The 17811-nt window shown below is 45.1% G+C and overlaps 1 protein-coding gene across 1 annotated transcript; it reads left to right on the forward strand.

The window, feature by feature from the left end:
• Positions 1-9855: 9855 nt before the first annotated feature.
• Positions 9856-12804, forward strand: LOC128729019 (lipase 1-like). The gene is made up of 5 exons (XM_053822671.1): positions 9856-10044; positions 10107-10474; positions 11893-12374; positions 12447-12592; positions 12661-12804. The coding sequence occupies exons 1-5, from the start codon at positions 9856-9858 to the stop codon at positions 12802-12804; spliced, it is 1329 nt and encodes a 442-aa protein (XP_053678646.1).
• Positions 12805-17811: the final 5007 nt, after the last annotated feature.

Below are 17811 nucleotides of genomic sequence, written 5' to 3' on the forward strand. Positions count from 1 at the left end.
CAACAAAAAATGGAAACTCGATACCGATCGCCCGGTACCGCTGGCGGACGCTGTTGGTGTGCCGTCATATTTTGTTACAATATCGCGAAGGGGATCTTTCCTTGGTTTTCGTCTTTTTCCTTAACGCTCGAGCCTTTCGTTCCATTTCTTTCGCCTCTCTTCAAGCTACACGTTACATTCGATCCGGGGAAGGATTATTTACCCGTGCCACAGTGAAGCAACTTGTCGAAAACGGCCTACGGAGCAGAAGTTTTTCCTATTATCCGAAACCGATGAATTTTGCAGCAAGTGTGCGTTCTAGAAAAAGGACGCCAGCATGGACCCGGGAGTGGAGGACTTCCGTCGTCTGCGAAGCCTACGTCTCGCCAATCCGGCTCTCCGGCTCCTCGACGGTCCGCCCGCCATTGCGCATTGTAATGAAAAGGATGATCCAATTTCAATAACGAGAACCGTACGCACCGAAGTGTAACAAACGATTATGGACATTCAACCACGACGGCAGGAGTAGTGGCCCTGTGCGACGGGGAGGTGATTCGTCGAAAAGAATGGAGAACAAAAGCCAAACCCTTCGAGTGGGGAGAAGCAAATGAACAAAAAAAAAAGAAGGAAAATGGAAACAAAAAAAGGGCTCGACCCGCCACGGACGGTAAAGTGATTTTGGGAAGGTGCAATATCAACCCTTTTGCGCTGAGCCTTGCTTTATGTGCTTCGGTTTGTTCTCGTTCGGTCTCGTTCATGTCCCGTGTGAATGCGGCCTAGCCTTCTGAATGGGTGCAAAATGGTGAGAACGAAATGTTGCGGCAGGTCGCAATGGTGTAACGTGAGAGCTGTACGAGCGAAATCGTGTGTACGAAACAGAAAGAGTTCCATGTGCGTACATCCAATCTTAAAGAGAGGGATATGTTAACTAATCAGGGGTTGTTTGGAAAACAATTTAAATTTTTGTAAGCTCTTTTGATAGCTTTTTCAGCACGACCTGGAGCACGAGATTGGAGAATAAAGACGTTTTCTCCAGGAAAAATCTCTTCCTTTTTAGACAACCAGTACTCCTGGAGCATAGACACATCTAAGTTACGTCCCTCGTTAGCAAAAAGGAAATCCTTCAAAAACATCCTTCAACAAATTTCGGTTCACCGATACCACGTTTCTTGAGCAACGACCAACAGCCCCATCCATGCGTGTGTATATATGTTTACTATGTGTGCGCCCATGAGCCACTTCGTGCGGCAACGACGCAGTAGGCGAAAGGCAAACGTCAAACATAAATTGTACTCACCGCTGTCTTTTCCTTTCAGCAATATAGCAGATAGTAGCCCGTTTCCTAGCGACGACGCATGGCGCACCTTTCCCGGAAACGGCTAGGACGCTTCTTAGACGGACCTCCGGCGCGAACTATGCACACACACGCCCGTTATTGAAGATGTTGCTCGGCCCTTCCCGGCAGATCCTTCCTTCCTTTGCCCGGGAGCGTAAACGGGAACACATCATCCTGCCGACGGTTCTGTAAATAAATGTAAAGTGAAATAAATAATGCATGAATTGTTTACGCTTGCCGATACGCTGCTCCCGTCGGTTGTCGGTTGTGTTTGCAAAAAAAAATTGCTTAAAGAACGAAACCACCGAGGATAGCTCTATGATGAGCTAGCAGGAATGCTGGTGCTGGAATTTGAAACGGGACTCATTCCCGGTACTCATGTCGTCCGCTACGTCGTTTTTATTCGGCAAGGTCCCTGGCCGGGGTGGAAGCTGGTGGAATACATTTTCGAAAGTTTAATGGTTTTTTTGCCGTCAAAATTGGGGTCGAAAACGCAACCACAGCATCCTATTTCATTCCCGGTAACTATGACAGGCAAACCAGAATTTATTTCAACATTACCGGCTAGTTATTTATTACAGTTTCCAATGTTGGCCACCTTTTTACACGCTTTTTCTTTCGTGCTCCTCTCGCTCTCTCTCTCTCTTCTCTCCAGGAATGCAATTGCAATTAAGGGGACCCCGGTAGGTATGAGGGGAGTTGATTGCAACGCAGCACCACCCACCCAAAGATGGTGCGTTGTACTTCGTTGCTAAAATCCCTCACCTCAAAACCGAGTGCTTCATCAACGCAGTTTTTATTCGCTTTCTCCCCTTTTCAGTTGACCTTTGCTCCCTAACCCTCGCCGCCAATCGCCGCCGCACATCATAAACAAACATCAACCCACTTGTCGGGCCATAAATTTTCGGTCGGTTGTTAATCCCTTTGCTCTCCTGGTTTATGAACCCCCTGGACGCCGGAACAACCGTAGCCGGGCGCTATGTTGGTTTAAATGTAAGCCATAACGCCATTTTCGCTATTTCATTCACGCCCAGGGCGATGGGTGGGTTTGAATTTTTGTGAAAATCAAGGACATCCATTTCGCGCGAACAACGATCTAGTTGGCCGTATTTCAAATCACCCCTGAAATCAGTGCATAGCGCGTGAATGCAAAAAATTCGCTCCATTTCGTGGATAAAAAACGGTTTGGTGATTAACGTTAGAAAGGAAAAAGCTTTCGCTTTATGAAAACAATCTGAGTGTAAGTTTGTTCGATATATTGCTCCGGACGAATGCACTTTCACAATTACTTAACGAAAAAAAAACTGCACTCATTAGAAAATAGCAACACAATGGAGTAGCGCAAACGCAAACTGCATTGCTTACGAGAGTTCATTGAGGGTCTCGATTCGAGCTTACCCAGTTGGAAATAATAATAAAAAACATATTCAAACCAAAACTCGTACATCCATAAAAACCAAACTGCAGCTGCACCACCAACGCGTGAACAATGCACCTCCATTATGTGGAAATTTCCCTTTTCCATCGCTGTTACGGTTTAATTAAAAGCGTATAACTTATCAATTAGCGTTTTACGTCTGATCGAGTGCATTCGATTCGCGGGGCTGAAGTTTTGACAATCGGGAAAGCACAATCACGCCCGGTTCGTTAATGCAATCTGATGCGTTTTCCTCCACGCTCGGGTTCCGGTACCAATGCGAACCCGTGGGCTTTATTTGCAAAAGTCAACGCCGTAACCCATCGCGCCGTAATGGTGCAATCAAACCCGTACCCGTACCTCGTGGGAGAACGCCACGATTGTGTGAGAGTGCACACGGTTCGTCCGTTGGGCAGTACACCGGAAGCGGCACCGATGGTCAGTTCAGCAGCAGCTTACTGGCCGGTAAAAAAAGGCGGCACACAAGCCGAAACGTTAATCGTTAAAGTTTATTCTTTTTGTGCATCTTTTTCAGCACGCCCTTCACACACAGCTGGAGCGTAATGGCTCGTCGTAACGGAGCGACCATCGGTCGGGTAATGGTTCAAAATTGTTCCGCTAGATGGGAGAAAAGCACCATTTAGCCGTGCGTTTCGCTTTCCCGTGGTAATTAAATGGAAAATTTCTAACGGCACACTAACGGGAAAGCATCACAATAGTGTCACAAAGCACGCTTTACGGTAAGTTGCATTTATGCTGCCCTTTGCAGGTGGGACTTTTCATCCTCGGAAAAATCCTCTTGGAAAACATTACATTATGCCACCTCACTCTGAGAGACGTGTTTTGAATGATAAAAAAACGTGCACTGCCCAAGATACCCGCCCAAAATAAGAAGCAAAACTGCTATTATCCACCAAATGGAGGCGCCTGGTACTTGACCGATTATTGTCCCCATTCAACCCGAGCTAATTGAAATCCCCGTGTCGGGTCTCTAAATATACATGTCCTGCGTGCGATTAATTTCGGACCAGCAACAACCTGATCCAGCGCTGGATAGAATTCCAGCCTCATATGTCACAAATGTTCAAATTGAGCGAACAACCTCCCATTTAACCGGGTGCACATCCTCCGATGGATCGCTTCCGACGCCATTGCGTGTGCGTGTACGTGCCCAGTAGCCCGGTCTGTGATGGCACATTTATCCGTACCCATCCCAACGGCCGAGCCACGTGCCCCGTGGACCGTGAACGAAACACCACGCGGTGCAATTAATTTGCGCGTTCCATGTTAATTCCCCGTTACCCTTTGACGTTGCAGAAACGTTTGACTTGAGACCGTGCGGGGGTCACCAACGTGCGTCCCGTTCGCTCACGCCGCGGTTCGATAACTGCTCATAAAGTGACCTATTTCCAATTTGCGACCGAATCCGGACAGATGTCATAATACATAAATCAACTGCGCGATTATCCGCTACATAAATACTGCTTCGGTCGGACAGCTGGACAACGCGTGCTCGGCGAACTTGGTGCCACTCGGTGCGCCAAACTGCCCCGGCGAGGACAAATTATGTGGTACGCCCGTGGGTCCAGACCGGATCGGCTGTAAATGCCGCGACCGGCCGACCTTGACCGACCGTTTCCTCGTACAGGCACAGGGTGTGGATGAGCATTGTCAGGAGAAAGCTCAAATAATCGTACTTCAAGGATGGTCCCATTCTAGTCCCATTTTGTTACTATAAATATTTTGTTTTTATGTGTTTCCAGCGCATTGTTGTAAATTACATTAATTCCAAGGGAATATGCAATAAAAAGTTATTGGCCTTAATGGCCAAAATCAAGCCTATGTCGGTCCTATTTAAGGTTCCATTTTAAGCCACTTCACTTCACGCGAAATGGGAAAGCCACCCTGTGCGTTCACTGCGCAATAATGACCAAAAACATCATGGGCAAGATCATGCACTACGGCACTGGTCTACACCCTCACTACCATCAGGGGGTGGGATGAAACTCCCCCTCCCCCCACGCCAACCCACGTGCCTCCTTTGTGGTGGTGGTTGCGGCACACCCGAACCACGCCGGAAAGCGATTTTGTCTCCCACCCAAAAACGCATCCCTCGCTCCTCGTACCCGCGAGCGAACAATGGCCACTCTGGCCCCGAGGTTGGCCCGGATCGGAATCGGGATGGGTATTAAAATCAATTATATACGATAATAAACCGTAATTTGATTTTAATTTACATCGGGATACATAAATGTAACAGCCCGAGCGAGCGAGCGGGCCCCTCGGGTTGCTGCGATGCAGCAAAACCCGCACGGAATTGGGAATGAATTAATTTACACCCGCCCGAACCCCACCTACCACCATCCCGGTTTGTGGGGGTGAGTGGGTGCAATGTGTGGCCAAAGGGGCACCCCAGAGCGAGATGGTCGATTGCTGCTTCACCCCTCGAGGCTTTCGAAGCATTCGACAAATACGTGGCCGGAATAATATAAGCGAGCCGGAATAACACATCGAGTAGTGTGTGAGAGAGAGAGAGAGAGCGCCATCTGTTGGCGGGTGTTCGATGAATTTGAAAAAACTCTGTAACAAACACACACACACACACGCTCCCGGAACTAACCACCTACCCACCGAGGCTCATACAAAACGCATCGAACGGCGGATACTCCGGATAAGGCTGGCAAACACAATTTGCATACATAAATTGGATCAAACGGCCAGGTCCTTCCTTTTACACTTTAACCGAGCGCGCGCGTGTGGGTTAGTTTAAATATTTTCCCGGCTCAAATTATCCTGCTTTATTGTTGCTGGGTGGCTTCGGTGCGGAACTCCGGGCTAGATCGATCGTCGATACGGTCCCTACGGTGGAAGTCCTTGCCCATCACCAGGAAACGCACCACTGAAAACGGCACGTATTACGTACCCGGTTGGGAGGCCTGTGGGTGGGAGGGTTTTCCTTTTTTTGTTTTCCATCGCCCCTCCCTGTGGGTGTTGTAGTGGGAGAGAGGATAAATTTAGTTTCCCAATAAACAGCACTTCATTAGGCCTTGTCCGTAGGTGGGTTGGCAGCCCGCAGGATGGTGCTGCTCGGTTCGGCAGTAATCGGGGTGATTTCAGTGAATTGATACATCAATGGTGGGTTGTAATGGGCTGTGGAATACCGAGGGGGTGGATGTACGCTAGCCCACCTTTGCTGCTAGCCTTTTTGCTGGGGGCACGAAATGACAACAAAATCAGATGAACAAACATTACATTGGATGTTTTTTAAGAGACATTATTGTATGAGATAGGACATAGAAAGTCCTCTTCAAATACACGTTTGAAAGACTAGAGTGCTAAATAAAAACACTTTTCGTCTAATGCTCTTCATTTAAGAACCTTCACTCCCTTAAATGCTCTTTTTTGAAATGCAAACTGCTGCTGTTTTAAAACGATGGAAAAAAAAGTTCACCGACAATGGAATGAATGGCCAACCCCAGCACTTCAATTGAGCCACCTTTCTGTGGTGGACGATGCCTGAAAAAAAAACACCAACCGCCCTTTTGCCACAGAGCAGTGAAAAGTCTCAATTGTCTCGGTCGAAGGACGATATCCTTAGTTCCACTTCGCCTCCTCTGACCAGATGGAGCGCCGAACTGTTACCGATTATTGAACCGCTTCCGAGCGTACCGGAACGTTATGTCTATGCATAACAATTCCGTCAACCATTATGCTAATCAGATAAACTTTTCGCTCTCTCGAAACTCCGCCCATGGCTGTGGCTTTTTTTTTTGTTCGTTTTCCCCACAAAAGTATGAGGACATTCCAATACGTGGAGAACGACTTCTTTCGGGGTAGGAAATGGGCTCACGATGGCGGTGTTGTTCTTGTCAACAGAACTACCAAAGTCCAGGGCTCGGCTGAGGGGTGCATTAGAAAATTTAAAAGCTTTTATGCATTCGCTTTCATCCTGCCCCGCTAGCAATCATCGAAAAGTTGCAACGGCAGGACACGTGCATAAGCAGTTGCCAAACTTTGGCTCCACTCGGTGGCCTGAGTGCATTATCTTGATTGTGGCGGAAAAGAAAATAATTATCCTTTCACGAAAGCCAACATGCGCGGGTGGGTTGGATTGAAAACACAATTAGCGTAAATTAGATTGTAAGTTGTCTGGAGTTTTTGCAGCGAAAATAAAAACCCATCCAAATGGTGCTTTGTTTTTGGGTGCCCTTTTTTAAGATAAAAAAACGACAGTAAGGAAGAGTTATGGCAAAGTTGAGGCAATCGAAAGAAGCTTATCCTGGTGAGCAACCCAAAAAGCTAAAACCCAAAGACACCCGAGGATTGATTGCACAAACAAACCACGACGCACCAACTCGGCGACGAGTTGCGATCAAACAAAAATCCCGGAAGCGCACGGACACAAATTCGGTAAACGGTTCAATCAGCCTAATGAAAGCCTTTTTTCCCCACCCTGACCCAAATGCCTGTCCCGGGAAAATGGTCACGCGTCGAGGCCACCACCATTTCTTGCTTTTACAACTGCTGCTCGTTTCTTTGATTTGGTTGCGCGATTTTTTGTTTTGTTTTGTTTCGTCCGTGCCATTTCTGGATTGGGCTTCTTTTTTTCTAGTCCTGCGTTTTTTTTCTTTCGTCCCTGTTCCGAATTCTCGCTGGCTCATCGTGTGCCGTGTGCAACTGCAGCACAGCCAATCAATCAATCAATTCCTTTCATCGCATTTTCCGGGCTAGAAGCAGAAAAAAGACATCGCCACACTCTCACACGCCAGCTGCCAGCGTTTGTTAGACGGTGCGAGTCGTTTGCGAGAGATTCGGGTGTGCTTTTCCTCCTTTTTTTGGTTGTTGTCCCATTTTATTGCCCATCCGGACCCCTTCCGGAACATTGCCATTTGTGTGCGGGTGTGTGTGTGTTCTGCTTCTCACCCCCGAATCCCACCCAAAGCGCACGAAGCTTTTATCTCTACCATTCGCTCGGTACGATCACGCCGAGGCGAGCAAAAACAGATCACCCGTGGAAGCTACCCATCAATCAGACCGGGCGGGTGCAATCGTCAGCAAATGGACGGAGAACCGGCCACAAGACGCACACTGGATGGCGTGCCCTAACGAAGGATGCATCTTTTTTCGCTCACTCGCACCCCACCTTCCAACAAACAAGCGCTACCGGATGTGCCGGAAAGCGCTTCCGTTCGCAAGAAACGGATTGTGCTGCAGCAAGGTTGCGCACGAGAACCTGCACGGGTGCCTTTTCGTTTTTTTGTTTGCAGGACCCTTTGCCGGGGGCATCAACTTTGGGCCCATTCCACCCCACAGCATTAGCCTTTTTCCAGTAGCCGGTGGGTGGAAGTTAGCAAAAGGATAAAAAGACGGGCGTACCCGAAAGGGCAAAAAAAAAACGATCTCGTGTAGAAGTGCAGCAAAAGTTTTGTAATTAAATTTAATCACGTCCAGCCAGGTCAACACGGTTGCCCGTTTTCAGGGCGAATTTATTACACTTTTAGCTACTTCCGGCTGCATTCCGGCACTCGACCACCGGGAGCGGTTTCCTTTCTGCACCTGTGAATGCGCTTAGAAATGGGGTAAATTCTTACTTGGAATTTGATTCCAAACGCGATATAGCGAGCTTCCGCCGTGCTAAAAGCTTCCATACTAATTAGCCGATTTTTTGCAGTGCCTTGTTTCAAACATCGACGATTAAAAAATCATATTACCCCGGATCAGCTTGTTTAGGCAAAAAAAACGTACTAAAATCAAACATAGCACAAGCTCGTGAAAGGCTATTTATTCGAATTTCCCCCATAGAACTGTTTTTTCTCTTTCCGCGCAAACAACCGCACCAGAACAATTGCACTTGCAACTTTGCAACTGCAGCTGGCACCGCCCAACATCATCAAATGAGAGAAGGAAAAAAATGGTAGTAAAAAAGCTATGAACCCTCGCTTCAACGTTCCTGCTCGCGAATTCCTTTTTTGGGAAAAATGGCAAAAGTTGGCGTACGACTTCTGACAGCTGCAATGTTCCTGCCATTTTCCGCACACTTTCCGGCTCGTTTCTGTTTGATGGTGGTTGAAATTAATGTAACGGAAGCGTTTGCTTTGCGGAAGGGACCGGCCAAACTTTGCTCATTCTACTGCAGCTTTTGGGATTCGTTTTGGAACCGTTACATCAAACACAAAACGTGGGATAAGGCTTGCTGCGTTGAAGAAAAGGAAGCAGAAAAAAAGGGATCTAAAACTACACGCAGTCCGAATTGATATGATGATTATCTGTTGTTGTTTTTTTTTCGACTGATTCTTTTCCGTTGGTTTAGATCAGCTCATTTGACGTAGTAACATCTAGCGAAGGAGTTGTAGCAGGCCATGAAACAAATCTTTGTGGGAAGAAAAAAATGTGTTAGTTTAAAAAAACACATTAGTAATTAAAACGCATACGTTGCGTATTTCTTCCCAACGAACGAAGCGTTCCAACTCCACCTATTTGCACGTCAGTGTCTACGGAAAATGTACGCTTTAAAGAGTTTCGATTAATTATTCAGCGACACACCACGTCCCGGTACCACAATGGCAATCCTGCCGCTGGTTCCACCCTCCCCGAGAGCATTACTAATTCAGCGACCGTTTAACCCGACCAATCGTCCCCCCGGTGCGTGGGTGGATAGGTGGGAGAGGAAAAAAGAACCTAACGCCAACTAAAACCAACCCCTGTCTCTCATCCACCCTTTAAACCCATACATTATGGCAGTCCCCGAAGACCAATTTGGGATAAACATCTGGCCGCCACCGCCGGGTGGAAAGCTCCATATCTCTCGCTCTGTCTCTTTCTTTCTCACGTGAAAACTTCAATCCACACCCGATCCCGGGATTTCTGCAGCGAATGACACCGCCGATGATGATGAGCAGCAGGAAATGCTAATTAAGCTGCTCACCGTTTTGGAAACAAAAACAGACAGCATATGCCGCATCATATCAAACCCACCGGGGAGGGAAGCGACATTTTATTCAACATACACCAGAGCTTCATTGTGCTTGTGGCTGCACCGGGTTGCGCCGAGTCAGTTCCATTCCCCGGGATCAGAACGAGGTTCATAATTCTCGTGTTCGGTTCGTGTGGCTGTGCGAAAAACATGCTCGCCAAGTTGTGGTTTTCCATGCAGGGATTGCTGCTGGTGGAAGTTTTCCTTCTCAGTTTGGCCCTCGTCACCGCCATCAATGGGACACAGGATAAGGTCGAGATTGGGGCGTCGGAAAAGCCCACCCCTCCACCGGTCACGCTGTGGAGAAGACCGCGGATCGAGTACGATCGAGATTTGGTGGTGAGTAGGTTATGTCTTGCATTCGAAGGTCGATCTGAACATGTTCCTCTTCACGGACATAGATCGAACTCATCGAGGGCGCTGACTACCCGATCGAGAAGCACGTGCTCACAACATCGGATGGTTACATTCTGAAGCTGCATCGTATCCCAGATCCGGTGCAGTTCCGCAGCACCGAACAAGCAGCCGATCCTGACGAAGAGCAACTGTTGCGGTTCGGTCCCAAAAAGACATTCCGCGGCACGGTGCTGCTAGTGCCGGGATTGTTCTCGACAGCGGCCGACTTTGTCGTCACGGGGCCAGAAAACGGACTAGCTTTCGTGCTAGCGGACGCCGGGTATGACGTGTGGTTAGCGAACGTACGTGGGTCACGCTTTTCCCGGAAAAACATTCGCCTGAACGTGGCGCAGAGCGAGTTTTGGGATTTCAGGTAAGCCAGCCGCGATTAGGCAAAAAGTTGACCAAAAATCGGCAGCACCGTGCCATCACAAATCATCCCCAAAGCGCTCAAGCGAACGCGAGCGATTCGAGAGTTAACTGCGTGGAAAATGCGTTCCAGCTGCCACGGGAAGCACCTGTTGAAGTCACAACAAATCATGCCCTTGGCCAGAGGCGAGTTTAAATGCTTTCTTTCCAAGCAATTGGCCACAAATTGAGATGCGGTTTGATGGGTTTTCCATTCCGCGCAATTTAGAGGCGCTAGGTGCTGTTGATACATTCAATTCCGATTCACTTATGAACCGGTGGCAAATGGCACTAAATTCGCAGCACAAACATTTGACTTTTAACAGCCATGATATAAGCTTAATTTGGCACGTTTAAAAAAGTACAGTCGCTGGGATATTTTAATGATAAATAATTAAAACGAAACACCGCTCATTATGCTGCACAAACGCATATTAACTGCATAAAAGATAACCCATCGTGCCCGCTAATTTCCATCTTTTACACAGCCCAGATCTCATTTAGATTATTCCCAATATTCCATTTTCAAACATTGCCATTAACAGCCCCCATTAATCATACGCTCCTTCCTATCGTCCGGAAGCATTGTGTTTCAAAGCACGAAAACACGACCGTGGTTTTAATAATGTGAAATAGAGGAGCAAAATTAATTTTACCAAAAAATGTCCCAACACCATCTCGGCGAGGGGAGGAGACATTTTTGCGCCAAACTTCCTTTGACTGTTGAAATAGGAATGCTACAACAGCTCATTCTCGTTGTAAGGAGATTTCATTACTTTTTTCGGTTCGTTGTAAGCGTCCTGCACGCTGTAAACATTGCCAAAAGACTTATTTCCATAATCGTGTACTGATCGACCGCACCACCTCATCGCATCCGCTTGCTTCCTCGGGCTCGCTTCAGTTGGCGCCAGACAGGCGACAACCTCCTTGTAAAGGCGTCAACTCGACGGCGTGGAGCTTTGTCGATGTCGAGCGCTTTGAAGCTTAAAGTAAAACCAATACACAAGCAAACCGGTACATGCAGTTTTGCTACGATGGCGGGACAATATTTCATCGTAGCCTGGTAAAAGGACTAGTGCGTAGTTGGATGATTTTAATGGAGCGGTCGCCCGTAGTATTACAATCAGAATCTGGTAGTAGAGGCTCTTTAAAATGCCTATTGTACATGACTGTCCCATAGATGAGACGAAATTGCATGTTTCTCTTGTCCGCTTTGTTAGAAGGCCGTACAAAAGGTCCTTCTGCTTCCATTTGGTAAAAGCGTTAAGGATAAAAAGGAAGCATACATAGCAAATAGACAACCGACAAGCAAATCTACTCCCATTATAATTATATTTAAATAATATTTGACAGTATGAGATCCATTTAATTCCGTTTCGACAGCTTTCATGAAATCGGAACAATCGACCTCGCGGCCACCATCGACTACATCATGCGAGAAACGAACGCCCCTAAGATCTTCTTCGTCGGCCACAACCAGGGCATGACGGACCTGTTCGTGTTGCTGTCCAGCAAACCACGCTACAATCGCAAAATCCACCATGCGGTTGGGCTTGCCTCGATAGCCTACCTTGGCACCACGGAAAACCGAGCCGTCCAACGGGCCGCAGAGCTGACGGACAACATCTACGCCACCTTGACCGCGCTCAACATCCACGAGGTCAAACCGTCACCGGACATTGTGCGTCTGCTGAGCAGCACCGTGTGCTCGGGCGAAACCAACGAGCTGTGTGCGGAAATGTTACGTGGTCTTTTCGGTTCTACTGTTGACCGATCGCGCAATCTGCTACCCAACATTGTGGACGATCTGTTGACCAGCATTTCAACTCGCCAGCTCATCCACATTGGACAGCTCATGCAAACGAGTAAGCACAAGCAATGGCTCCCGTAGTGTGCATTGTTTTTTAATGCTGCTTTCGAATGGGGTTTATTCGCAGAAAAATTCCAACAATTCGACTATCGCAACTACTTCACCAATATGCAGAAGTACAACCAGGGCAAACCACCCGAGTACAACCTGTCGCGTGTGTTGCTCCCTGTCTCGTTGTTTCACGGTACGAAGGATTTCATCACATCCACTAAGGTGCGTTAACGGTGTGGCCTTTTTTGGGTAGCCTCCCTTACACAAAATCTCTTCAATGTTTCCTGTAGGACGCGCTCAGGCTAAAGGAGGAGCTAAGAAATGTGAAAAACTACATCGAAATCCCGGACATGAACCACATTGACTTCGTCTACTCAGACAAACTGTACGGGCAGGTGAACAGCAAAATCGTCGAAATATTCAACAGGCATTAGGGCGTAGAAGAGTTCAATCAATCGAATAAGATGAAACCGATACCATTAAAATTGTCATCTTGACTCTAGGAAAGGAAATAATTTAATCAAGTAAGATCAATTCTCTACTCATGTAATACTCATCTTGAATTGAAGAAACGAAATCTATTCACAAAGCAGGTGATGAATCCTCTGCAACTAAAACTGTCATCTTGACTCTTACAAGGGAAATCAATTGATCGGGAAAGATGAAACCTCTACGGCTAATATTGTCATCTTGACTTTTCGCTTGATCTTCAAACTTCAGCTGGTTACAGTTAATATAATCTTTATTGTGGCTTTACAACTCGGGTACTCGGTAATGAAAATTGTAAGGCAATCAAGGAGAAAGATTGAAAAATCGCGGCTTCATCAAATACACGGATAAACCATCTTATCAATCAAGCCCCTTTGTGGGGAAACGAAATAAAAAAAGGAAAAGAAACTAATGCGAGAATAATAAGGTTAAATCTTAAACGTTGAACTCCCGAAGAGATGCCATTATTTATGAGAACATTAGACGCCACCGATGGCTTCATCTGGCGCACGCATATTTGTATTTGTGTGTGTGTCGCTTGCCGCGTTATCGGTGTAAATGAAAGGCAACTTTCTCTTAAAGTCGAAAGCGCACCCCGAACATTCCGTTAAATGATTAAGCTACAACAATTCATCGGAAAAAATCACTCAGCTGCGCGGTGTTGTCTTGTTCCGTTCTCACCACCCTGCTGCTGCTGTCCTAACGGCGTTGAGGCAGTCAACAGCACAGTGGGAGAGGGGGGGAAAGGGGATGGAGGGGAGGGTTCAAGTTCACTAAATAGCTAATTGCTTTGCTCGTCTTTGCCACTGTTTTGTTCTGTGTTTTACTTCCTCCGTTTCATTATGGTTGAGAACGTCTAAAGCTAAACCATTAGAGGAGGCTCTCTCGCTCTCCACGTAATTGTTGTTCCTGGACTATGTTTTATCGGCCCTTGCATTCCTTCTTTTTCATTTCTTCCCGTGTGTACGCCATTCACGCAGCTTGCTGTCCCGTCTTCTATCCATTATCTAACGTTTAAATCGCTTTCCCGGCGCGTGCGCATTTTGGAATATTATTAATTTTAATGTTTGGTATCCTTTTCCAGTTCATTGTGTATATGTGTGTATGTGTGCATCGACAATGTTCACAAAAAGAAAATCTTCCACAAGGTTATGCATGCATCTTCCTACTAACTGTCCCGGCTCTTGTCTTGCTGCACCTCCTTCTCCTCTGATGTCTTCTCGTTCAATCATGCTCTTATCATGTATGTTTTTTGCCTCCTTACATGCTATGTTTAGACTTACTCTTAATTTTTTTCTTTTTTCATTGTTTTACTTGGTTTTTTATCTAAAATACAATTCTGCTCGTTTTAATGTTTCTTATTGGTTTTTGTTTCATCATTTATGCTCTTCTTTTGACTTCATTTTGACTACCTTAATTGGTTATAAATCCCTTGTATAAGTTGAATTTAGTTATTTGTTTCACTTCATCCCATATATTGAGTGTCAGTTTGTGTGTTTGGTCACTGTTGTGTGTTGTTTGCTTTGTCACGTTTCTTTTTTTCCCCGTCACTTCGTTATCTCATTCCACATTGATGCGCTTTCGTCGTACATTAGCTTCCTCTTTGCGTGATAAAACCCATTCTACTATTGTTTTTGGTCACAGTAAACTCATTCTCACTCGTCGTTCAGCAGATAGAGATTAGACCTGACCAGACCACAATCGACAAGCTAGGCCGCCCAGCCGTCCTAACCGACCCTGGGCAGACAAAGAAGATGCAATGTGATACACGATGCTGTGGAGCCGTACTACACACTTGTGCTCAGTGATTACTTCTAAAAACATTCAGCGGCGTTTTGCAACGTAGTTCATCTCATTTTCCCAAAAGGAAAACTAGCTTCATAACCAGTTAAATAAAATCGCTAACATTGTTCTTCTTCATATTGAGAAACCTTACTCTATTGCGCTCGCGTCGGACATTTGTGGTTGCTTAATAAATTAAAAAAAAGACCATAACTATTTTGTTGGCATTGTCCTCTCACGACTCACGGGCGCGTCTATTGGGGCCGTTTGTCTTGTATCTCGTGAAATGTTCCTTCACCTCGTCTTTATGCCATTTAATAAGCCTTTATTTTGGTGACCATCTTTTAAATTGTATGATTCAGATTATAGATAGATTTCCTTAAAATCTAATTCCCGGTCTCAAGTTTCATCTTACGGGCGACGCAATTCGATCGCCTTTCTAATGCATGCCTATCGGTTTAACGTGAAAGATATATGTAGAAGTGCGACATGCGTCGGCGCATTTACACCTGATTACTAGCTGATATTCACTCCATTGCCACAAACAAAAAGTCTGTACTTTATGCGATTCGTCATTCTTGTCTTAATCCTTACCCCACATAACCATACGCGACCTGCTGCGGCTCGAAACCTGGATCGGACCGTAGCGTTTCTTTTTACGAGAAATGGATTGGGCAAGCATAAAGAAACCCAATTCTCGAGCCGATCACAACCGGGGTTGCTTCATTCCGCAAAAAACTACACTCCAGAGCCGTCGTTAAAATTCCACTTCTAGTCGAAATTGGCAAGTATTGCTCTGGTCCTGGTCGTTTCTGTATTCTTTTTGTATTGTTTGTTCGTCCTCTTTCCCTCTTTCGCTCTGTTTAAATCAGAAAATGAAAAGGTCAAGGTTGTTGACACAGAAACCCTTAAAACACGCCGTTGCTAAAAGTTGACAATGACGAAATAAAAAAGATCATTCATCCAACCAAGTCCACCAGTTAAAAGTAATGATGTTTGAGTTTTTCATTGCTATGCGTTTAGTACACATGTTTGTTTGAGTAAACTCCTTCTAGATCTCCATTTACACTATGGTTCGTTAGCTGATAGCCTTGGATTCCCTTCGGAGTTTTTACTGAAACCTTAATACGATATACTACGATAGCATTGACAATGGTACGTCTCCTGTTACGTAGTAGAGAAGCAGCATGCATCTGTAGCTGTGCTTCAGTACCGCAATCTTAGCGGACACACTGAATTGAGAACGCCAACATCTGCCTACATCGATTTCTGTCAGCTGTTGGTTTAGTGGTGGGTTTATTCACATTTGATTGGCGTGTAGGATAAGTTACGTAGCACAAAAATCAAAAATGTCTATTAGAAGCTTTATCTGATCAACACTATAAGTATCATACGATTAAGTGTAGCAGCCTGGATTCAACTGCAGCTGCACCATCACACCCAGATTCCACCCGCTTAGCTAGCTAGCTGTCGACAACTTGTGAGCCCATTCGTATGGGTCTTAGCGTTTATATTCTCTATTTCCTGCCATTTCGCATTGCCTGTGCTTCGCTCTGGCATCATACATTTGACACATTTTGCATTACTAAAAAGCCTCCTTCAATTCGAGGGGGTTTGATTTTATGTAGCGTTTTTTTTTCTCGATCTGCAGCTGATAAAAATTGTCACCGTCTTAAATATGATACATCTCATGCATAGAGTTTGAGAAGGATGTGTAGTTTCTTCTACGATACAATATGTCATACGAATCTAAGTTCACATACAATTTCTATTTCACACATTCCCAGTTAGATTACGTTAATTCTTCATGGATTTTTTTCCCTTATTCGTCTCGAATAGTTTTATGAACAGGGATTGTTATTTCCTTACATGTATAGAATATGGATTGATTGTGATTAACAATTTTAAGAATTCCCGGCACAATGTATGCGAACTGTTCGCACATGTTGACGTGTTATAATCAAATAAGCGTTAGACGAATGCTAAGAAAGCGCCTAACAAACGCAACGAACATTGTTAACTATGTACAATAGGCTGCTGGAGAGAGGGTCTTACTGGTAAGTAGTGAGTAGTGCTAGAGAGGATAAATATAGCTTGCAATAAATAACCCTTCAGCCGCAATCAATCAGTGACGGACTAATCATGATTAACTGAGGTGCGGATAATTCCCAAGGTCCAAAATAAAACTGCACTGAGGAAGTTTAGGATGTTAAACAGAACATTAACCTAAGAAGTGCGTAACGAGAGCAAATTTAAGCAACATATCGCAACTTAACCCATCATCGCGGTAGCATCTATTGAAAACCACACGGTGCAATAAAACACAAAAATGAGAAACGGAGGCCATTTAGTAACATTCAGGTTTTCGAGGCGTTATCAAATTATGGTACTAGTACTTCATTATATACGAAAACTAATTTGATATCAATCATCGTTTACATTACAGCGATTTTCTTGCGTTAAGAAATAAAGCAAGTGCAAGTTTCAATGCTTGAAAAAAGGTTTTTTCTTTGCGTTGGCGCATTCTTTTCATGAGGTTGTTTTAAGCTTAATTGAACAGTGCGTAACATGATTCACAATAATCGAAATTATAAAGTATACTTATTTAACTAATAAGCCATTTGATTCCAGATACTTGATTACAGATGCACAGTTACAGCTTGATCATATTAAGACGTAAAAATCCCTTGTATTTCAATTGTACTAAACTATTATCGACTAAATAAACACTCTTTCATGCGTTGTCTTGCCTTTTTTTCTGACACAATTATCAACAAGTTGTAATTCTCTTGGTTTTGCGTACGAATTGTTAAATTTGTCTCGCTTTTCACCCGACAGATTATGTAACGGTACTTGCAGCGTTATAAAACAGGACTGCTTGTACGCAGAAAACTGCGTACAATTATCCTTTATCTAAACTAAGTTTGAAAGTACTCAAATAAAGCAAAAATATATAGACTATAAGTTTTATCAAATAAAATGATGCCACGTAACATTTAAAATATATATAGTAAGCTTTATAACCATGGTCGATGAGCCAATATCGCACGCTATTAGTAAGATATCTAAGCGTTATGGGAAACATATTGCTGAAAGACTGACACGAAAACGCTGAAGACATGACATTCTCGTAAACTTATCAATAGAAATCGAATTTGATTATTGAACTG

Source organism: Anopheles nili, chromosome 2, assembly GCF_943737925.1.
Source record: "Anopheles nili chromosome 2, idAnoNiliSN_F5_01, whole genome shotgun sequence".
In the NCBI taxonomy this organism is placed as follows: Eukaryota; Metazoa; Arthropoda; class Insecta; order Diptera; family Culicidae; genus Anopheles; species Anopheles nili.

Bases quoted from the DNA above. Each gene is read 5' to 3' on its own strand.
- LOC128729019 (XM_053822671.1), top strand. From the start codon at position 9,856: ATGCTCGCCAAGTTGTGGTTTTCCATGCAGGGATTGCTGCTGGTGGAA. The intron at 12,375-12,446 runs GTAAGCACAAGC...GTTTATTCGCAG, and splicing joins TGGACAGCTCATGCAAACGA to AAAAATTCCAACAATTCGAC. The intron at 12,593-12,660 runs GTGCGTTAACGG...TGTTTCCTGTAG, and splicing joins ATTTCATCACATCCACTAAG to GACGCGCTCAGGCTAAAGGA.